At 52.9% G+C, this 19571-nt stretch overlaps 1 protein-coding gene across 6 annotated transcripts in view; it reads right to left on the bottom strand.

Annotated features, from left to right (window-relative positions):
• FMNL3 (formin like 3) overlaps positions 1-19571 on the bottom strand; it is a 51710-nt gene that overhangs the window by 6355 nt on the left and 25784 nt on the right. For 2 of the 6 annotated variants that reach the window (XM_045523655.2, XM_010964256.2), the window contains exons 2-14: positions 15129-15212; positions 13064-13144; positions 12712-12788; positions 9520-9603; positions 6611-6763; positions 5313-5421; positions 5055-5131; positions 4610-4703; positions 3459-3533; positions 2767-2877; positions 2182-2331; positions 1654-1755; positions 370-649 (exon numbers count right to left, since the gene is read on the bottom strand). In XM_045523655.2, coding sequence (XP_045379611.1) covers positions 370-649; positions 1654-1755; positions 2182-2331; positions 2767-2877; positions 3459-3533; positions 4610-4703; positions 5055-5131; positions 5313-5421; positions 6611-6763; positions 9520-9603; positions 12712-12788; positions 13064-13144; positions 15129-15212 — 1477 coding nt within the window. The remainder of the gene's footprint in view (positions 1-369; positions 650-1653; positions 1756-2181; positions 2332-2766; positions 2878-3458; positions 3534-4609; positions 4704-5054; positions 5132-5312; positions 5422-6610; positions 6764-9519; positions 9604-12711; positions 12789-13063; positions 13145-15128; positions 15213-19571) is intronic. The other 4 variants (XM_045523660.2, XM_045523659.2, XM_045523656.2 and 1 more) reach the window with 3 other exon arrangements.

The raw sequence follows: 19571 nt of genomic DNA, 5'->3' as shown, positions 1-19571 counted from the left end.
AAGGAGGCTACATGAACTCCCTGCCCCAGTGGCTCCCAGGGGTCTTAACCCTGACAGTTAGGGGCAGGTCATGCTGGTCTCTGACCCACTATTTCCCGCTTTGGCCTAAGCCCTCTTCTTGGCTGTCTTCAGAGGAATCAGGAGCAGCATCTTCGTGACCCGTTAAACAGATCCACACCTGCTCTCAGACATCCCTTGCCTAGTAACCTGAGCCTTCCTCAGATTCTAACCCTCCCTTAACCCTCTCCCACCTGACTTCCCATCCTTCGAGCCACATCCCCAGCTTCTCCCTGTGGAAGCCGCTGCTGAGGTCTGGCCACACAATAAGGCTGCCCCTTTTACCTCTTACCAGGTAAGGGTCCTGCTTACCTGGTAATGGGGGAGGTGGAGGGGGTAAGGGAGGAGCTGGCGGTGGAGGCAGAGGTAGGGCCTCCTCGGGGGGCGGGGCTGGAGCCAGGAGGTCCAGGTCAGAAGAGGGCATGCCCTCATTCAGCTCCACAGGGCCTACCCGGGCCAGGGCCTCACTGCCCACTGACTCCAGGCCCCGGACACTGGGATCCAAGTGGCATCGGCGCTGGAAGGCCTCCTCCTTCTCTTTAATGAGCCGCCGCAGGGTGTGTACCTGGTGGCTCGTGTTCTCATAAGTCTCCTGTTGGGCAGACAGCACCATTAAGAAAAGAACAGCTGAAGGCACAGCAGGCGCTGCCCCTGGGAGTGAGACTTCCTACCCAAGGGTCTCCCAGCTGGGGTCTCTGGGAGGGTGCTCCGAGGCAGAGTGGCAGAAACACAGGTGGGGACCTGGGGAAGCTGGAATGCAGTAGAACAAAAGAGGCAAGAGGAAGAGCTGGCCTGCCTGGCTCACACACTGAAGTGTCCTTCCTCTCAACTCCAGCCTAATCTCGCTGGCCCCTCAAGGCCCAGGCAGAAGGCTGCCCTTGTGAAACTCTCCTTGACCCGCCAGCAGCCTGCTATGGCTGCTCTCAGACCTCTGTGCCTCAGTCCTGCTCTCATTTCATTTGGTTTGTACAGTCGCTCAACTGGAAGCCCCCTCAGGATAAGACCCTGCCTAACCCACCTCTGAATCCTCCATATTTCCCATACAGCACTTTAGACTCTTAGTCGGGGCTCGGCAGATATAAACTGAGCTCAACAGAGGCAGCATAACTGTACTCCTGCGGAAGAAGAGGTAGGTTGGGGCATGATTTTATAACTGACAAACAGTTAAGTGAAGGACAGAGAAGACACTGAAATATGAGGAGCCGCTGCTCTCTGATTTAGGATACCTGGTGGACATCCTAATAAATAGTCCCAAGTGCCTGGGCCACTCTGAGCCTGCCCAGTGCCCTGGGCTGGGGAAGCACAGGGTGGTGCAGGTGAGGGAGAGGCAACGGGATGGGCTGGCAGGCGGGGGCGTGGACTCCAAATGTGCCCCATCTGCTCCCACCCTTCTCTCTGTGTCTGGCCCACTCTGGTTCCAGTTTCTCTCTCAAACTAAACCATGGGGTAAAATCATCAGCCCACCCTCATCTGAGTGCCTCATGGGTGAATCAAGACCCTGGATTCTCAAGGACTTGACATGTCTCAGGATGCCAGATCCCCGGGCCCCAGCACCCAGCATCAGTCAGGGATGCCCTTCCTCAGGTGACTTGGTACCTTGATGCTCTCTAGTTCCTTCTCCCGCTGCAGCAGCTGCTTCTCCAGCTCTGCCACACGCATCATGTTCTCATTCTCTAGGTCCAGAAGTTTCTCTGTGAGCTGCAGGATGGGAAGGGTAGGTTTGGAGCTGGCCCTAAAGCCTGGGGACTCGGCATAGCCTTAACCCCGGTCAGGACCTGGGGCCGACCCCTCCAGTGCCCCAAAGGCAGCTTGGCCTGGTAGCTTCGCTGTGTCACTCCTGTGGGCCCACGGTCTTAGACCATATGAAATAGTACAAGGCAAGTGGCCACATCTGACTCCCAGAGCCTGAGGCCACCTCACACTCAGCCCTGAGGTCAGTGTGTTCCACTGTGGATGAGCCAGTGCCTCAGCCAGAGCATGCTCTAGAGAGCCCCAGTGGGTTCTGAGGCTTCCTGGGGCTTAGTCAGGAGGTAAGTGGGTCAGCTCAGGGTTCCTGGGACTCAGATGTCCCCATCCTCTCCCCACCCTCAACAGTGGTTCTGGCAGCAAAGGAGGACCACCTACATGGGACACATGCTCCTCCAGCTCCTCCACCTTCTCCAGGGCCACATTCTTGGTCTCGGCATCCTCCAACAAGCCTCCCACATCAAACACGTTGTCCAGGTATGCCTGGATCTGCACCTGCAGCTTCTCGCTCTCCGTGTGCCTTGACTTCTGGGGAAAAGCAGAGACAGTAGTAGTTGGGGGAGCCTCCTCCTCGCCCTCCATGACGCCTTCCTGGAACCTAAGACCCAGGAGTTCCTACCTCGGCCATGTCAGAGTCTCACCCCATGGAGCTGACTGACTGAGGAGTCCTCTGCGGAAGGACCTGGGTCCCAGGCTCCAAGCATCTATGACTAAGCCCGTGTGTACAAGAAAAACCCTTTGTGGGGGGAGGGTGTAGCTCAGTGGTAGAGCGTGTGCTTAGCATGCATGAGGTTCTGGGTTCAATCCCCAGCACCTCCATTAAAATAAATAAATAAATAAACCTAATTACCTCCCCCCACAAATAAAAACAATTAAAGAAAAAAAAACAACCCTTTGTGATACAGCTAAGCTGTTCCTCTGCCCCAAAGCACCCCACCTTTTGAGGACTGCAGCCCAGCTCACCTGAAGGAACTCCTCCAGCCCCAGCTTTGTAAACTCATACTGCAAGTGGACCCGGAAGTTCATATCCTCCACCGAGTGCACCACGATGTTGATAAACTGCATGCAGGCCACCTGGGGAAGGAGCAGCCCAGCGGGGCAGAGAGAGCCAAGACAGGGAGGGTAGGTGGCTGTTAGAACCAGCATCACCAGATGGATAATCAAAAGGAGTGAGTAAAAAAGGCAAGTCTTTCTGGGAGCAATGAGTATTTTAACTCAAAAAAGGTCAAACTTACTATTCAGTGTATGGGGACAAGTAAATTATACAAGAAATAGGTGTAAATGAAGATACAGCTCTCTGATTTCCTTTGCACATCAGAGACATTTCTTGAGGCAACCCTACTTAGCTGAAGACCCTAAACTGAGAAGCTAGACAAAAAGCAGGGGGAAAAGGAAAGCGGCTGGGAAAGGATCCAATCAGGGACAGTAAGGCCACAAAAAGGGGGAAAGGAAGTAGACCCAAGACAGAAAAATGACATTGTCCTGGAGTTTCTATAAGTGCCCTGGGGTGAGCGAGTGGACAAGGAGCATTTACTGAGTAGAGAATTGCTCCAGGTCCTACACAGAATATCAGAGTCAGCTGTGGGCCCGGCCCCGGTTCTCAAGGAGCAGACAGCCCTGCTGGGCGTGCGCCTGACCCAGGCCCAGCTCCTCACCATGAAGTCGATGTTGCTGTCCTCGTTCCGGAAATATTCCATCAGCTTCTCAAAGCGGTGCAGCTCCTTGCACACCTGAACAAGCAAACTTTCTCAGTGATAGGATCTGTCCTATGTAGAACCCAAGCCCCTGAGCCCTGGTTCTCAGGAACATTTGGCAAAGGGACTGGTTTAGACTAACTGTAACCACAACTCTTTCTGTGTAAGGGAACACTTGGTACATGATAGAAGAAAGCCTGGGACCTGGTATTTGCTCTGGTATGAGCTCAGTAAAGCATGTGCCCTTAGTCTGGTCTCTGGGTGCCTCTTGGGGGGCCAAGAAGAAACACAGGGGTCTGGTGTTGCTGAGTTATTGAAGGAAGGGGGGAGGGAGGAGGAAGGCTGTGGGCCATAGCTGAGACAGGAGGTTGAAGTCCTATTGGGGACACAGGGGAGAGGCCAGGGTGCAGGAAAGCCCCTGTGCTGAGAGGGGTTCAGAGACTCCTCCGAGCCTCTGGCTTCAAGGAGGAAGAGCCGTTTCCTGGCTTGAACAATGGATGCTAGGGAAGAGGTCCAAAGAGGAGGAAGGGGTGGTACCAGCAGCTGCGGCTGGATGTCGAGGAATCCTATGTTCAAGCAGATGGAGGTTTTAGAGCCAGGCCCAGAGGCTGGGGAAATTCCAAGTAGGAGCTCCCTCTTCCCTCACCAGTAACAGCTGACAACCCAGGAGGATCCTTGCTTGCCTTCTCCTCCCGCTACAAATACGATTGTCTCAGGTTCTACCAGTGGTTTCACGGCCTCAGAACCACCTGGGCAGCCTGTTAAAGCACAGTTAGGCAGGCCTGCCAGGGGGTCTGTCCATGTAACCGGCTCTTCAGGTATTCTGCTGCCTGGCAGGATGGGACTGCTGAACAATAGCCCTCAAGAGAGGGCATACTTTGCTGGCCAATCAGGAGCTTTCCTGAGATGAGATCCAGTAAGACTGATGTTCTGGTTTTGGTTTAAAAAAGCAGTGGGCGGACAACCTAACTAACTACTGGGCTGTTGAAATCCCTGGGATATGTGAGATCACAGGAAAGGGTGCTTACCTATCTGGCTCCCACCTCCTCCCTGCCAAACACACACACACACACACACACACACACACACACACCCAAATATAGGAGACTGACCTCTTTGAAATTGTCAAAGGCAGCAAGAATGATTTCGTGTCCTCCCCGCACCAAACACACGGCTGCTAGGAGCTCTAAGACAAGGGCTTTGGTCCTAAAGGGTGGAGAATGAAGATTAACACCTTAGCCCCTGACCCTAGCCACCACACATCTCACTTCCACAAGTGGGTGAGTCCTTTTAGAGAAGAGAGACAGCCTCAGTGGTGAGGGGAGAAGGTGGGTTTGGGGAAGAAGGCAGGGGAAGGCAGGCTTGCTCCCTCACTAAGCCGTGTAGACCAGTGGGATGCAGGACACGCCTTCTTCAGCAGAGGTGAGGGGGCCACACCAAGGCGCTGACCTAGGCCTCAGGACCGGGGTCAGGCAGGACTCCTTGACAGGGACAAGTGGAGCCCAGATCTCCAGAGCCCAGGGCAGAGCAGGGAGGAAAGGGAGGGAAGGAACTCACCTTGGATTCTTGTTGTTGAGACTGAGCGCAATCTCATTGACAGCATGGGGGTGGGACATGACCAGGTTGAATCCATACTGTAGCAAAGGGAAAGGACAGAGGAGGGGAGACTGTGATGGTGGGGAAGGCAGGTCCCAGCCACAGCACCTTGACCCACCAGCAAACTTGTCTTTCACAAGCTGGTGCCTTCCGAGCTCTCCTGGCTGGGGAGATGCAGCAGAAGAGGCAGAGCACCTGTGACTAGTGCTGTCACCTTACCTGATAGTTCATGATGGCTCGGAGACAAAGGATACAGACATGGACGTCATCCTTCTGGCTCACCAAGCGGGAGTTCTTCAGGGCTCTGCGCCCGGGGAGAGTGCTATACCTGGAGGAGAGGGGGCTTCTGGTGAAGGGTCTAGGAGTGCTCACTGTCACCCAGACAACAGGCTGCCCCTCAGAAGCAGAAGAAAAGGGGGACAGAGGACCTTGCACCAATGGCCCAGAGAGGGAGAGGGCAGGGGCAGGGCACTCCACTGTTTTCGCCTCCCTGGAACAGGTCTTCCAGCATTATAATCAGTGCCCAAACCATCCTAATCCCAGAGATCCTCCAAAATACAACAGTAAATGTGCAGGCCTTCCTAGACCTCAAGATGGGTCCAGGGAAACATTCACTTGAGCCTCTCCTCCTCCTCCTTCCAGTCAGTGCATCTTCCCACAATACCTGGGGCAGGGGCATCTTGGCTCCCATCCCACTTCTATGTCCTAGGAAAGACAGAGCAGACCCCAAAGGCTATAGGAGGGCCAGGGGCTACATCTGGTTTTGCCTCCAATGATGTTTCATGGAAGAAAAAGGAAGCACAAATGGTATCTGCTGGTGCATGACTAGAATGATGAGCAGTGTCAGGGGGGCAAAACCTAAAGGAGACTAGGTGAAAAGCGTGGCTGAGAGACAGAGACCATGGAAAGGGCCACAGGACCCAAAGGAAAGCCTCCCTCTATGGGAGAGGCTCTAAGAAGTCATCCAGTCCATCCACCTGCCTCCGGGCAGGACGGCTCTTCAGATACTGCAATGAATGAACACGTTTCAGCCTTGGAGAAAAAAGGCCTAAAGGAAGAAGGGAAGGGAAGGTGAGCATCAGGCTGGGTGGGAGCTGGTCTCCGGGCAGCTGATGGGTCAGAGCGCAGAGCAGAGGGAAGCAGATGTGAGGGCAGGCACTGGACCAGCCAGCAAAGACCAGGGAGCCAGGTGAGGACAAGGCCTGTGCAGAGGCAGGAAGGAATGGCAGAGCGAGAGTGAGGAATGGAGGGGCCCCCAGAGAGGGGGAGAGGGGAGGGGAGGGCTGGAACCCCAGAAGGGATGGGCACAGCCGAGGGTGATGTACTTACCCAGGACAGATCGCTGGGCAGAGTCAGGGAGACAGAGAGGACAGACCAGAGACAGACTGGCAGGCAGAGGGCAAGAGAGCTGAGCCTGGAAGCAAGAGTGGAGGGAGAGCATGAGCACTCACCGCTATACCCAAACCTGGACAGGGGCTGGGGTGGGAGGCAGGCGGGCAGAGCGAGAGCACACATACCGGAGCACAGACTGGCGCGCAGAGCGAGCGAGGCTGTTGGTGAAGGGGGCTGACAGGGCGCTGGGTGGCTGCAGGTCCTCAATGGACCTGCTCCAGGACCGGAGCTTGTCAAATGCACCATCGTCACCACTCTCCAGACCCTCAAAGTCAAACCTGGAGCAGGAAAGGACACAGCGCACACACAGGAGAAATTCAGTGCCAAGCCCCAGGCGAGTCCACCCCTGCCCTTTAGACCTCTAGGGCAACAAGAAGCAAGGGCAGCAAGAAGAGAAAGCAGAATTGGGCAACAGAGATCCAACCCTGGTCAGAGGAGCCACCAGCACAGGAGGGCTGAGCAGGGCAGGGTAGGCACAGGCAGCAACGTGGAGGGGCCCCTCAGGAAACAGGGTTTCTGACAGAGGCAGCCGCTGCTCCCCACTTGCCAGGTGACTCCAGGAGGAGTGACCTCCCCCTGGGCCCGAGGGGACACAGGGGGCTGGGAGTCTTTCTGCACTCTCAGCCATCGATGGGACATCTCAGAGAAGCTGTGGCTCCCCTTGGAGAATCTGCTCGGTGGAGCAGTGGTGGGGAACAGGCCAACTGCAGGTTTTGCTTGGTGGCAAATGGCAGCAGCCAAAGAGGCCTCCCTAAGGGGGCCTGGTTGGTTCTGGATCGGGCTCATGAGGGGCCAGTCTGAGTGGAAGGGAATGGAGGTCCTGGCAAACCCAGAGTGGAAATGCCTCTATGTTTAGGAAAAGCACCACGGTCTCATCCTAGCAATGGGTTTTAATGACCAGGTTTTCTACGGTTCTACTTAAGGCTTCTAGGTTTTTCTGGTTTAGAGGCTCCTTGGGGCTTTAGCATCCCTGGGGGAAGAAATAACAGGTCAAGTGTGTGAACTGGGGTCCTTAGTCCCTACAGGAGTTGGAATGGTTTCTGCTTGTCCCTTTGTGTTGCTGGGACCAGATATCTCCCACCATCAGCAGTTCGGGAGCGTGGCCAGGGCAAGGAGGGCAGCTCAAGATCACAAACCCACAGGGCCTTCTCCCTTACATATCCCCACTTCGGGATCTACCCTCGCTGAGAAACAAGCCCCACTCCTCTTTCCTGTCCCCTCCCCCGACTAGGTCACCCAGGACTGAGCAAGCAGGCTGTTCCCCCAAGGAGCCTTCTGTTCAGACATGCTCAGCCCCAGGGTCAAAGGCACCAAGGATGAGGCTTCCTGAAATAGGAAGCGATATCTGCAGATGACTGAATGTTCCAAAGGAAGCAGAAGCAGGCTTCAGAATCCCGCTGATCAGATGTTTAATGGAGCTCTCGAGCAGACATCAAAGGGGTCTCCCTGAGAGGGAGACTGCTTGCCAGTGGCTTCCCTCCATTAATAATAGTATTCCCTCGGCTGGGACGTGCAGTGTACAAATAAGTGCCTTCACTCAAACTCTATTTGGCTTCACCTTTTTCCTCTCAACCCTTCCCAAGACACACAGTCTCCCTCCTCCACCCGCCTCCCACTCACCACGGCCCCAAATCGTTCTTTTAAAAATAGAGTCAAAGGTACTGCCATGGACACTACAGTGCTGAGGTTCCAGTGTATTTTGGTTTAAAGCAGCTGGAATTTGTTTGCTTTTCAAACAAGATAGGCTTATTTGGAAAAATGATCTACATCTTTTTACTATAAAAGCCCTGAATTTAAAAAAATTGTTTCAGCAAATGTTTTTCATTTCTTTCTATAAAAAGAGTGGGGTTTTTTTAAGGGATAGGAGGATCATGAGACATGATTTCTGCAGGGACGGGAATGGGGAGTGGGCCATGTTTGGTTTTAACAGGAGATGACCTGGATAAAGTGAAAGAGGCCAAACTGAGGAGAGGCGTTTAGTTCAAACCCCTAAGGAGATGAGAGTGAGTTCCTGCCGGGCAAAGGAGAATGGCCAGCGGGCAAGGACAGCAACAAGGAAAGTGAAAGTGGAGGCTGGGGTTGAGTCCCAGGACTGAGGAGTTCCCCAAAACAAGGGACTTTCATCTCTTACACTGGGGAAAGTCATGGGCAAACCGGGATGATCAGTCACTCTAGGGCTGACATAAGTCTTGAGTATAAGTCTGAATGTGTTGGTCATGCCGTGAATGATCACTAAAATCCCTCTTTCCATATATTTAGGTAATTATGGCAGGGAACACCGCCTTAAATAATAACAATTAAGTGGCTTCCACAGTATAGACTATGTTCTAAATACTACAGATGCTTCACTTGCATTATCATCTAATCCTTACAACAACCTGGAACAGGGATCCCTTCATATAAGAGGAGGCAAACTTGCCTGAGGTCACGTAGATAGCAAAGGACAGAAAAGACCCACATCTGGCTTTGGGCTTCATCTTAACTCGAAAGCCCTCATTCCTTTCACTATCCCACATTGCCTTCTCCTCTGCTTTAATTCACTTCCTGCTGCCTCCAACCTGCTTGAAAAAAGCTCCTGAATGCTTCATTTTCAGTCTGCGTCAAAGGTCATGCTCACTGCTCCCAGGGTGACCTGGAGTAACCCTCTCACAACTGGAGACCCAAAGGAGCTTCTTGAAGGCTTAGCTCTCTCAAAGCAAATGAATCCCACAGGCATCTCTCTCAGAAGCCAGGGCATTTCCGTGGACTGCCCCAGCAGTCTGGATCCTTTGGGTTCAGATTCTGAGCTCTCTTTCCACATCTTTCCTCCTGCTCCCCAAAATGCACTTTCTCTCCAGCCACCTGGCATCCTTCACTGATCCCAGACAACTCCTTCGCTGCCTGTCCACTCCCACGCTGCTGCCTGGGCCCCTCCCTCCTGCCTGGGATTCCTATTCCCATCTTCACTACTGTAAGCTCACCCTTCCTCATCAAAGCAGAATGGGACCCTGTCCTTCCTCGCTGGTCCCCAACCCTAGTCCCAGGTGGTACTCACATGACAGAACATTGGGCAAATGACAGGTAATCCACCAGCACGTCCAAGCCTTTGTTCTCATCATTCAGAAACTCCCGCACCCACCTGCAGATAACAGAGACATAGTGGAGGACTCTGCTAAAATGGGTTGAGGGGGTGACAGGCAAGGTATCTCTGACACAGCACTCCCTCTTGGATCCTCTGGAACTCAGCACCAGACTGGGAGAATTCTGAAGATGAAAGCCCGTGGCAGACCCAGCCACGGTCACATCACTGGCCTGGATCTCCCCTAGGTGGGGGAGCCAGGGATGGAAAAAGATACAGGCCTTCCAACACCATGTCGGCCAACCAGCCTTCAGGAGCCCCCTCCTCAAGGGCCAGGACCCCACTCAATCATTTTCTGGGTCCCTGGTGTCTAGCACGAGGCTGGGCACACCATCCTGGCGTGACGTTCGTTGGAGGAACTGGGGGTTATCAAGAGCATTTACTGCAGCCTTTGTGCAGGGCTGTGCCTGACAGAGGCCACCAAGTCCCCAACTTGCCCGAAGTCTCAATCAGAGACAGGCAGGAAGGGTCAAAGAGAGCTCTGGAACAGAGGGATAATGGGCCAAAGTGCTCTCCACCAAGTTCAGTGGAGGTATTTGGGGAAGTAGTGAGCAAAGAGGGATATGTGCAAGTTCTGTGTTTGGTCGAGTCTGGCAGAATGGGAAAAGGATGAGGGAACAGTCAGGAACTCAAGCAACCCCAGAATGGCTCTGATCACTCAAAGACTGAACCAGGGAGGCAGGAGGGCAGACAACTAGGCACCTAAAGACAATGGACCAGGGCATTTCCAACCTTCTGCCTTCAGGCCTTTGGGGCTGAGATATCCCTGGAAAGAAAGTCAGGAACAAGTCCCAGGAGGACTGTTACAGGATAGGTTCGTTCCTGTCCTATAGACAGACAGGACCCAGAGAAACATAAAACTCTCAGGGTGAACCCTAACTCTCTTGACTGCTCTGTCCCGTCTGAGTGTCCGGGGGTCTTTCTAGGCTAGGTGTGCCAAACAGCCCTCTGGGCAGCTTCTCCTCCACAGCTGGAGCCCCAGCGCCATGTTTGATGGCCACACCCCGGGCTACAGAGAGCGGCCGGGCTGCAGCACCAGGCCCGGCTAAGATTTGGCAGCAGGCTCTGGCTGAGGCTGACTGACACCGGAGCTGCCTGAAGTTAGCTTCCTCTCTGGGGGCCGACAGGCCTCCCGTTTCCTGTCTGTCTGCTCTCCAGCTCCCCACCCCCTTCTCATTTCCTGTCTGAGTCTACACTGCTATTTTCGGGATCTTGACACTTTGAGGAGAGGTTAAAGGGCACTTAGGCAAGGCCGAGAAACCAATACAAACCAAGGAGAGGAGGAGCTGGAGAGGCTCTGGAATCCTACTCCCCAGCCCGCCCTGCTCTGCAGGCCTGGGGCTGAGCGGTATCCTCCTCTCCCCACCTTGCCCCGGGCTCCTTCTGCCCAGGAGCAGCCACATCCTCGCAGGACAGCCTGACAAACTCTTCCTGCCCAGAAATCTGGGAAGGATCCTGGCCCTCCCATATCACTCCGCCAGAGAAGCCACAGTTCAGAGGACAGGAGCTCCTAAAATGCCAGACACTAAACTGCTCCCTGGGAACCAAGGACCAGGTCCAGACTTCTAACCTGTGTGCCAACTGTCAAGAGGCCTGGGCCTGGGAATCGTGCTGCTCGGGCCCCAGCTCCCGGCCAATGCCCAGAGGGGACGGCACCAGGTAGAAGGGGCAGGCAGGGGGGACTGCCACACACTGCTCTGTGGCCCTCTCCTGAGAAGAGCAGACCCCCATCCTTACACAGCAAAACTTACTAAGAAAGACAGGAGGGCCTGAGAGAGAGGGAAGGAGCGGGGAAAAGGCCCCATGGAGGAATGCAGCGTGGCAGGTGGTGTCTGGAGCTGCCATCTGCGTCGCTGTTGCCCTCCTCACACGCGGTAGCTGATGAGGCTCTGCTGTTTTTCCTTCTGTGAGGATTCACCAAATAAAGGTGAAGGCTTAGTTACATATTTCCTAGCAAGTCAGTTCTCAGTGACTGAATCACAGATGAGGTGCAAAAGCCAACTCTGGCCACCAAGCACAGCTACTAAAGACAGGAACTGTCCCTCTTCTGTTCTCTCCTGGGCCACTTCCTCTGTGGCTGCTGGGGTGGCAGCTGGCTGCATACAGGTAGCCCTGTAAGAACCCCAGGCAGGCTCAGCCTGAGGGTGGACAAGTGGGCGGGGAAGGCAGATGATGTCATTTGGCTCGTTCTACCCTGGCTCTCAGGAAGCCCAGGACCCTGGGGCTGGCACCTGCCCAGCAACACCCTCTCTCATCCTAGGCTTGACTTCTCACTCACATAAGCTCTCAACATTCATGCCAGGCCCCTCGGTCAGGACTGCAGCCCTGCCCACAGTTCTCTATCAGGAGTCCCTCAGTCCTTTGTGTACACACACACACACACACACACACACACATACACACACCCTTCCTCTCTCTCTCACTTTCACTCTATTTACTCTGGCTGGTTACGGCTTTGTGAAACTGAGACCACTGCCGTCTTTCACTGTACTCCATGCATTATCCTCTGCCTGTTCAGCAGGTCTGGTTCCCCACTCCTCTGGAAAACAAAACTCATGCAGTTCCTAGGGGCCCGGTCAATGGGTTGGCAGTACTGGGGTTTGTGAATACAGAAGACGTTCAACTCCTAGCCCCTAGTGCCTTAGATCTTTCCTGGTGCTTCAGGAAGCTGCTGGCTGCTCATGAATTAAATTATCTTATAATCAAGCAAATAATCTTCTGGGCACCAAAGAGTCCACAAACTAGGTCTCAGCTACCCAATGCAATATGCTCCCCTCTCCCCAGCCTTCCCTGGGCCTCCCTTGGCCCAGCCCCAGGCCACAGGCAGACTCCAGTCTCAGCCGCTGTGGGAATGTCTTCCACTCAAAGCCACAGGCTGAGGACCCCAGGAGAGGCCCCTAGCTTGCCAGCAGCATCCAGTCAGCAGCTGGCAGAGCTGAGGGGGAGAAAAGCCAGAAAAGGAACAGTCTGAAGCTCTCTGGGGAACCAAGAGCCATTCAAGGGGCAACTCTGCCCCATGGCAGGGAGATTAACAGGCAAACTATCCTCAGGGGACACCAGGTCCTAAGGGGCCAGGGGAAGAGGCTCTGATGGCCAGATCTGACTCACCCAATGTGGTTGGTACGAAGTGAGATCTCCAGCTCTCTCAGCACTTTGGTTGACTCCTGCACCCTCCTCCTGAACTTCTGTAAACATGGAATTTTCTGTCACTGACGGAGGCCAACAATCCAACTTTACAATATAAGCAAAAGGGGTAGAAAAGGAAAAGGAAGGCACTCAAGAGGGCAGTTATAGTCCTTCCCTCTGCTACTAACCAGCCACTCCAGGCCCATGGCCTCAGAACACAGAAAGCCAACTCCCATTGCTCAGAAGCAGTCCCAACCCAAGTCACAGGGTTTGCCCCTGAACCCCACAGGACTATAAAGGCAGCAAGATGGGGCCTCCCTGCTTTGCACTTCACCTTCCGAGTTACGCTGGGGTCCAAGAAGCTCTGGAGTTTCTGGATGTAAGTGTGGGGAGGATTTTTCACCTGGAATCGTTCCTGTAAGGGAGACACACGTGTGTGCACAGACACCCAGGGTTCCAAGAAGAGTGTTAAGGAAGTAGAGTTCATATGAGTAGAACTCACAGTGTTTGATTTGGGGGGCCTCAGCCTCCTAAAGCTGAAACACCTGGCCCTTAACATCACTGAAACCATAAGTTCCCTTCCTTGACGTAGCCTCAGGTTCTTCCCATCTGTTACCATATTCTCCTCTAATTAGTACTCCCTGAGCCTAAAATATTTTTCTATATTAAAAAACCTTTAAGAACCTGCTGCTTCCTAAGAAGATGTAGGGATTACAGAGCTGTAAACAGAAATGTTGTTCACTGCCTACCCAGCTAATGGATGGGATTTAGGAAGGCCAAGGGGAAGGGAGCTAGGCCTTGTAGAATCCAACTTTCTCAGCGCTGAACCCAGACTGGGACTGGACTGGTTTTGCAGTGTCAACACAGCTCAGGACTGAAAACACACTTTCTGCTCCTTGCCCAGGCCTCAGAGTCCAACAATCCAAGCAACCCCAAATGCTGAAGCCTGCTTTCCACAAGGTGATCCCTTGGTCCCCTTCCACACAGGGCATGGAACCATGTCCTCCCTAACCCCCTCATCCAACCCAAGAGAAAACTCAAGGAAAACTCTTAAGCATTCTGGTCTGATAAGGGCCTCCACAACTGAGTTATCTGAAAAGTTAAGGGGTGGAGGGGCTGGAAAGTGTCCAGGAGAATGTATAATGTTAGGAAATAAAATCTAAAAACAAAATAGAAGGAAAAAAAGAAAGATTTGAGAAAGAGCTGACATTATGAGACCTAGAAAAGACTGAGAGATTATCAGTTAGAGAAACTCAGTACCCAAGGGCTACTGTTCTCCAAACTCCAAGTAGGTGCTCACTGACCCCTCTGAATGCAGGACTTGAGGAAACAGGCCTTCCCTGGAGAAGAAGGGACCTGGACTAGGTTCTCTGAAGCATGAGTCTACCTTAGGTCAAGCAGCATGACTAGGGAGGCAGAGGAGCAGAACCCTTCGCACAGATGGAGGTGGCTGCCTGAGCCCCAGCTCCATCACCTACCAGTGTCAGGCAAGGCACCGAGCCTTGGGTTCTGCTTCTATAAAATGTAACAGTGCTTTCCTTAAAGGGTTTTTGTGAGGATTAAGTGAGATATTTCAGTGTATAGAAAGTGGTTGGTCCATAATAAGCACTCAATGAATGTTAGCTATTGTGATTTTGCTCAGGGCTTGAAAAGGAACACTAAATATGTTCATGACAAAGCTCCACCAGAAAGTGCTGGGTAAACAGACTGCCTACACTCTCTGCCAGGTGCTTCCACATCTCCCAAGAGGTAAGGAAGGAAAGGCCGACTCTCGCAGCTGTGCAGACAGGCCTGTCTGAGTTCAGAAGCTCATGACTTGTCATATTCAGATGTGTGCAGGGCAAAGAGCAAGGCCGCAGCTGTTAGTTCTTGATTCTGAGCTAAGCAGTAATCTCTATAATGTCTTCCAGCTCTAAACACTGTTCACGTGGGGAGAGCTTCCAATCCTCATGCTCTGACTTGGGAACAAAGCCCAGGGGACCGGGGCTTCTCATTCCTAGAGGCCTGTAAATAATGGGAAAACCCCACTATTTGCCAGACTGGAGCAAAGTAAGATAAAAATGGTCCTTTGAATTCCCCAGCCAGGCACAGCCCTCACCCTGGGGAAAGGCAGAAACGGGCACTGCTGGGAAAACCACCAAACTCCTCCACAGCCGACCCTACACAAACCTCCTTCAGGCTGCTGCTCAGTGGGAAGAAATTAAAACAGCTCTTTCCGGGAGCTAGAGGGGAACCTGGCCTACCAGCCTTGTCTCTGTTAGGAGAGGGCGCTGGAGCAGGACTGATGCCAAGTCCAGGCCAGGATTCCTCGAAGGACCTCAAAGGAAATGCCTTTGGCCCTGCTGCCCTGTCCAGCCCAAGACACAACCCCTACTTCCCGCCCTGCCCCATCCCCGTACCTGGTCACAGATCAGATCCCACTTCTTCTCGTTGTCATACTGCCGCAGGAGCCGGGCCTTGTCAGGAGGCAGGTTCATGGAGCTCTGAGGAGAGAACCTGAGTCAAAAGGGCCAAAACCCCACTACTACTCAGAGGAGAGAAAGGCTCGATGAAAGGAGCCCACCTTTGCCCCGGGACCCTCAGGCTTCCCCATGACTCTCCAGGCTGGTAAGGAAGGCTCAGAGAGGCGCCAGCATCCCTCTGCTTCCCCTTCATATCTGGTTCAGTGAATGTTTTCCAAACCACAGGTCGTGGAATAGATTTCGTGAGTCGAGAGTAACTTTATTTTAAGTGAAAATGAACAGATTAAAATAGGACTGAAGATATTGGAATTCACTGTAAGTAGGAAGTACAAATAATGTTTCATGAAGCTTTTGTTTCTTTTATATTTTATGTATATACATATACACATACATGCACACATATAGATCACACTGTAAAATGTGTTTCTTAGCATGGGACAAATCAAAAAAGTTTGAAAGCCACCAGTCTAAAGCAACAACCTTCAATCGCTTTTCCACCACAGCCAGAGATGGGCGGCTGTCCTGCACCATGCAGACTCACGGGCAGATCCTGAGCCACCCACAGCCTGTGCAGATGCTACAACTCTACCCCTTCCCCTCATATCAGGATACAAGTGAATGAGAAGGACATTAGCATAAAGATAACTGCTTAAAATTTTAAGGAAATAATTTACAAAATTTCAGTACTTTAATTATTGGTATAATTATTTATGACACAGCTCCCAATTACTTAAGACACAGTAAAGTGTTTCAACCCTTTAAAGAGACACACTAACCTGGAGTACAGGTCAGAGTAGGAGTCATTTTTATTTTGTTCATTACCATTTGTTGAATGAGTAAGTGAATAAAGGTGCTAAGTGAGTGAGTAAAAGCCCAAGACATCCATGGGCAAGCCCCACCCAGGCCAGGAGCCCTGCCTTCCCCTCCTTATTCCCTTCCAGCCAAGCCTCTCCTTTAACCAGTCCAGATGTCTATACTGCAGGTCACAGCCATCGCCTGCAAAGGCAGGTCGCTGCACCTGCCTCCCACCCCCAACTCCTGAATCAAATATCTCCTACTTGAAGCACTGCAGCTGCTTGATAACCCACATGACCTCCCACAAATCCTGCCTCTTCCCCAGGCACACCACAGGCCACCTGGAAGGCCTTCTTCTCATCTTTCTCTCCTTTACCTTCTGCTCCAAGTTCAGCTCTACTCCCAGCTAAACCAAGCATGACCATGGTTTTCCTCTGCCCACTCCTTGACATCCTCATCCCTGGGCACGTGAACTGTGTGTGTCCAGGATCCCAAGGAGTCACTCACTGCATTATTCCAGAAGCAGCAGGAGTATTCTGAGAGTGGGCCCTCCATTTTCTAAGAAACTAAAGATCCTTAAACATCAGTTATTTCTGTTACATGTATCTACTTTTTATGCATTTGTTTACACACATACCATTAAGCCAGTTGTACGCTCATCTAGTGCCTAAAGGACTGTTTCTGTTCATATGATCTCCAACCCCCACTAATGTCTAGTACTGTGACAGGCACCTAGTAGAGAGTAAGTTGATGATAAATCTATAGTTAAGATGTCCCAATTCTGAGCTCTGGGCCCAGCTCCTGGCTAGAAACAGGGTCGCTATGGCTCAAAATAGGCAGTAGGGTTGGGATCTCTGCTCAGTGTTTAGAAATGGAAGAGTTGAGGAATACAGAAGAGGGGCAGGTGAGAGAAGAAACCAAGGGGAAGAGACCACCACATCATACCTCTCCCCTTGGTTTCTGCTGCCCTGTGGACCTACCTGAACTTCTGCAGGGAAGAGGGGCTAAACCAAACCCTTGCCACTGCCAACATAGCAGGGATGGCCAGACGCGCAAATACAACTCCAGATGTTTTCTCTGGAATTACTTTGCTAAGGACCAACCTCAGCATGTCTGTGTGGATAGCAGGAAAGGAGCAGGAGGCTAAAACAGAACAGGGACCCAAAGATCAAAGATGGCCCGGAGCAAGGTCTCCCACCTAACTGGGGTCAGGCAGCTGCCAGCTGAGCCCAAGTGAGACCAGCCCTGGTTCTGGCTCTGCACACCCCTAGATGACTTCACTGTTATCTGTCTATTTCTCCCAAGTCTGTGTCACGAAGACAGAAAACAACGTCTCCCCTGAAAGAAAGCGGCCGGGGAAGGGGAGGGAGGGCCTGTTGCTACTGTGGCAGAATCACATCCCGTCTACACCAACTTCCTCCCTCAGTCAGCTGCTGTGGCCTCATACTTCCCCACCAGGTGAATTGGTGAGAAAATGTCTGGTCCCCCTGGGGCTTCAAAGACAGAGCAAAGTCATCACCTTTGGGAACCCTAGCTTGAGAGCATAGAATAGGCATCTCAGGAACCTGGCCAAACTTTAGATGCCAGAACAGAGGAACCCCAGAATATGGAAACAGGTGGCAGAAGCATGAAGCCTCTCTGACCGCAGGCCCACATCCTCCAGTCTAGGGTTTTGGGTGGCACTTTCTGGACAGCTTCTCTGCTCCTTTGAGGCAGAAGTGTGGCAATGGGGAAGGACGTGGGTGGGGGAATTCCCCCTGCCTCCAACACTTTTACAAGAAATCAATCACTGACTGCGGGGTAGGAGTGATGCGCCAAGGAGGCAGGACCAGGGCCTGGCAGGGCAGCCCTCTCCCTGCCAGACCAGGGCATCAGGAGTTCTGATAACACGTGTGAGGCTAGCAGGGTTCAATGTCCTGAGGAAGGGCAGCTTCCTGAGTTCCGGGGACAGCCAGGGAGCAAACCTGACACGGTTCCTTCCGGTCTCCGTCAGAGGTTTGTTTCCTGCAGTGGACCGCGGGCTCTCTTAAGGCAGAAGCTGGGCTGAGTTCTTGCTAACTCTTCACTGAGATTCTTGCTGAACAGAAAGGAGGCGCAGCTGTCTTGGAGCAGAGGGCACTGGATGTGGAATCAGAGAGCCCAAGATCTACTTCGGGTGCTTCAGAGTCCCTGAACCTCGTGAGCTCATCCATAAAACGGAGATAATCTCACTACTTCACAGGGTTTTATGAGGATTAAACGATAAATACTTTAGGTCTGTATGTGTCTGGAACACTGCGAGTGTTCAACACAGTTTCCTCCCCCTTCCTCCTAAAAACCCTGGGTAATGTTCTGACATCCGAGGACCTGCTCTCTTGCTCCTGGGTTGTCCTCTATCTCTGCCTCTGTCCCTCCTTCAGCACTGCTTCTCAACACTCTGAGGACAGAGGGCCCAGGTTTGATCCCTCTCAGGTTTCCTCTAAGACTAGGAGGCAATTAAATACCACCAACCTTGGGGAGGGAGGGAGAGACCCCAGGGGATGGGAGGAGAGAGGGAAGAGGAACTCAGACTGAAAGCAATCTGGGACTGATTCCTAAATCAGAGGGAACCAGCCAGAAGCCTAATAATAAAAAACCTATAACAGGAAGAAGCAGAAAGGGGTGGACCCGATGCTTCTTCGCAAGACCGCTCTGCTTTGCTGCCAGTTTGAGGCCAGGCAGCGTGCCCTGCTCAGTGGCCAACACCTTCCTGGGCTCTGTGGGAGCAATGGCCCAGGCCCTCTGGCGAGGCTTCCTGACACCCCAATGAGCCCTATCGGCCCCAGAGAAGCCGAGGAGGAGGGGGTGGCCCTGGTTGCAGAGGTTCCCTTCCCTTTCCAGCTCTGCAGGCCCAGCCAGTGAGCCACTCCTCGCTTCCTTCCCACGGCAGGGAAAGGGAAATGCCGGTGGGGTTGGAGTTTCCTCCAAAGCTGTGGGTCCTTCTCTGGGACTCACCCCTGACTCTGTCAGTCTCCTTGGGTTGGGCCTGGGGAAAACCCAACAAACAGAAATAGGAACCACCAAAAGTTCCCAACTGTTTCTGTTGGTCCCAGTGAATCATGATAAATCTTAGGAACAGAGATAAAAACGGCCTAGCCCCTCTGAGAGACAGGGAGAGAGATGTCTGAAACTTTCCTGCAAAGGGGATTCAGAAGGCTTTAGGGAAGGCAGGCAGGGGTTGTTTATTTTGAGCAAACACAGATTGTGAGTTGGTGGTTTTCTCAATGTTTTCCCTTTCAAGAACCACCTCTCACCAAGCCCCGATGGTTGGCCACTTCTCCCCAGTGTGGTAGAGGGGTGGGGAGCCCTGGGAAGCTGAGTCTAGAACTTCCCCAGAGATGAAATGGGGCACTGTCCTGGGCACCCCATGTGCCCCTGGTCACAGCAAGTCCTCTCAGGCGTCCATAGATCAGCCCGCTGTACAGACAGGCAGAGGTGGACTGTGGTGGGGAGGTACAAGGTTTGGGAGTCCGGAGGACTGCTGGAGGAGGAGCTGGGGCACTGCCTTCCTGCCAGGACCCCCCTCCCCCAAACCAACATCTCTTCCCTCAAGCCAATGGCGAAGCA

The sequence above is a fragment of the Camelus bactrianus genome, chromosome 12, assembly GCF_048773025.1.
Source record: "Camelus bactrianus isolate YW-2024 breed Bactrian camel chromosome 12, ASM4877302v1, whole genome shotgun sequence".
In the NCBI taxonomy this organism is placed as follows: Eukaryota; Metazoa; Chordata; class Mammalia; order Artiodactyla; family Camelidae; genus Camelus; species Camelus bactrianus.
Note: the sequence above shows the minus strand (reverse complement) of the source record. Positions and strands in the feature narration are given on the sequence as shown.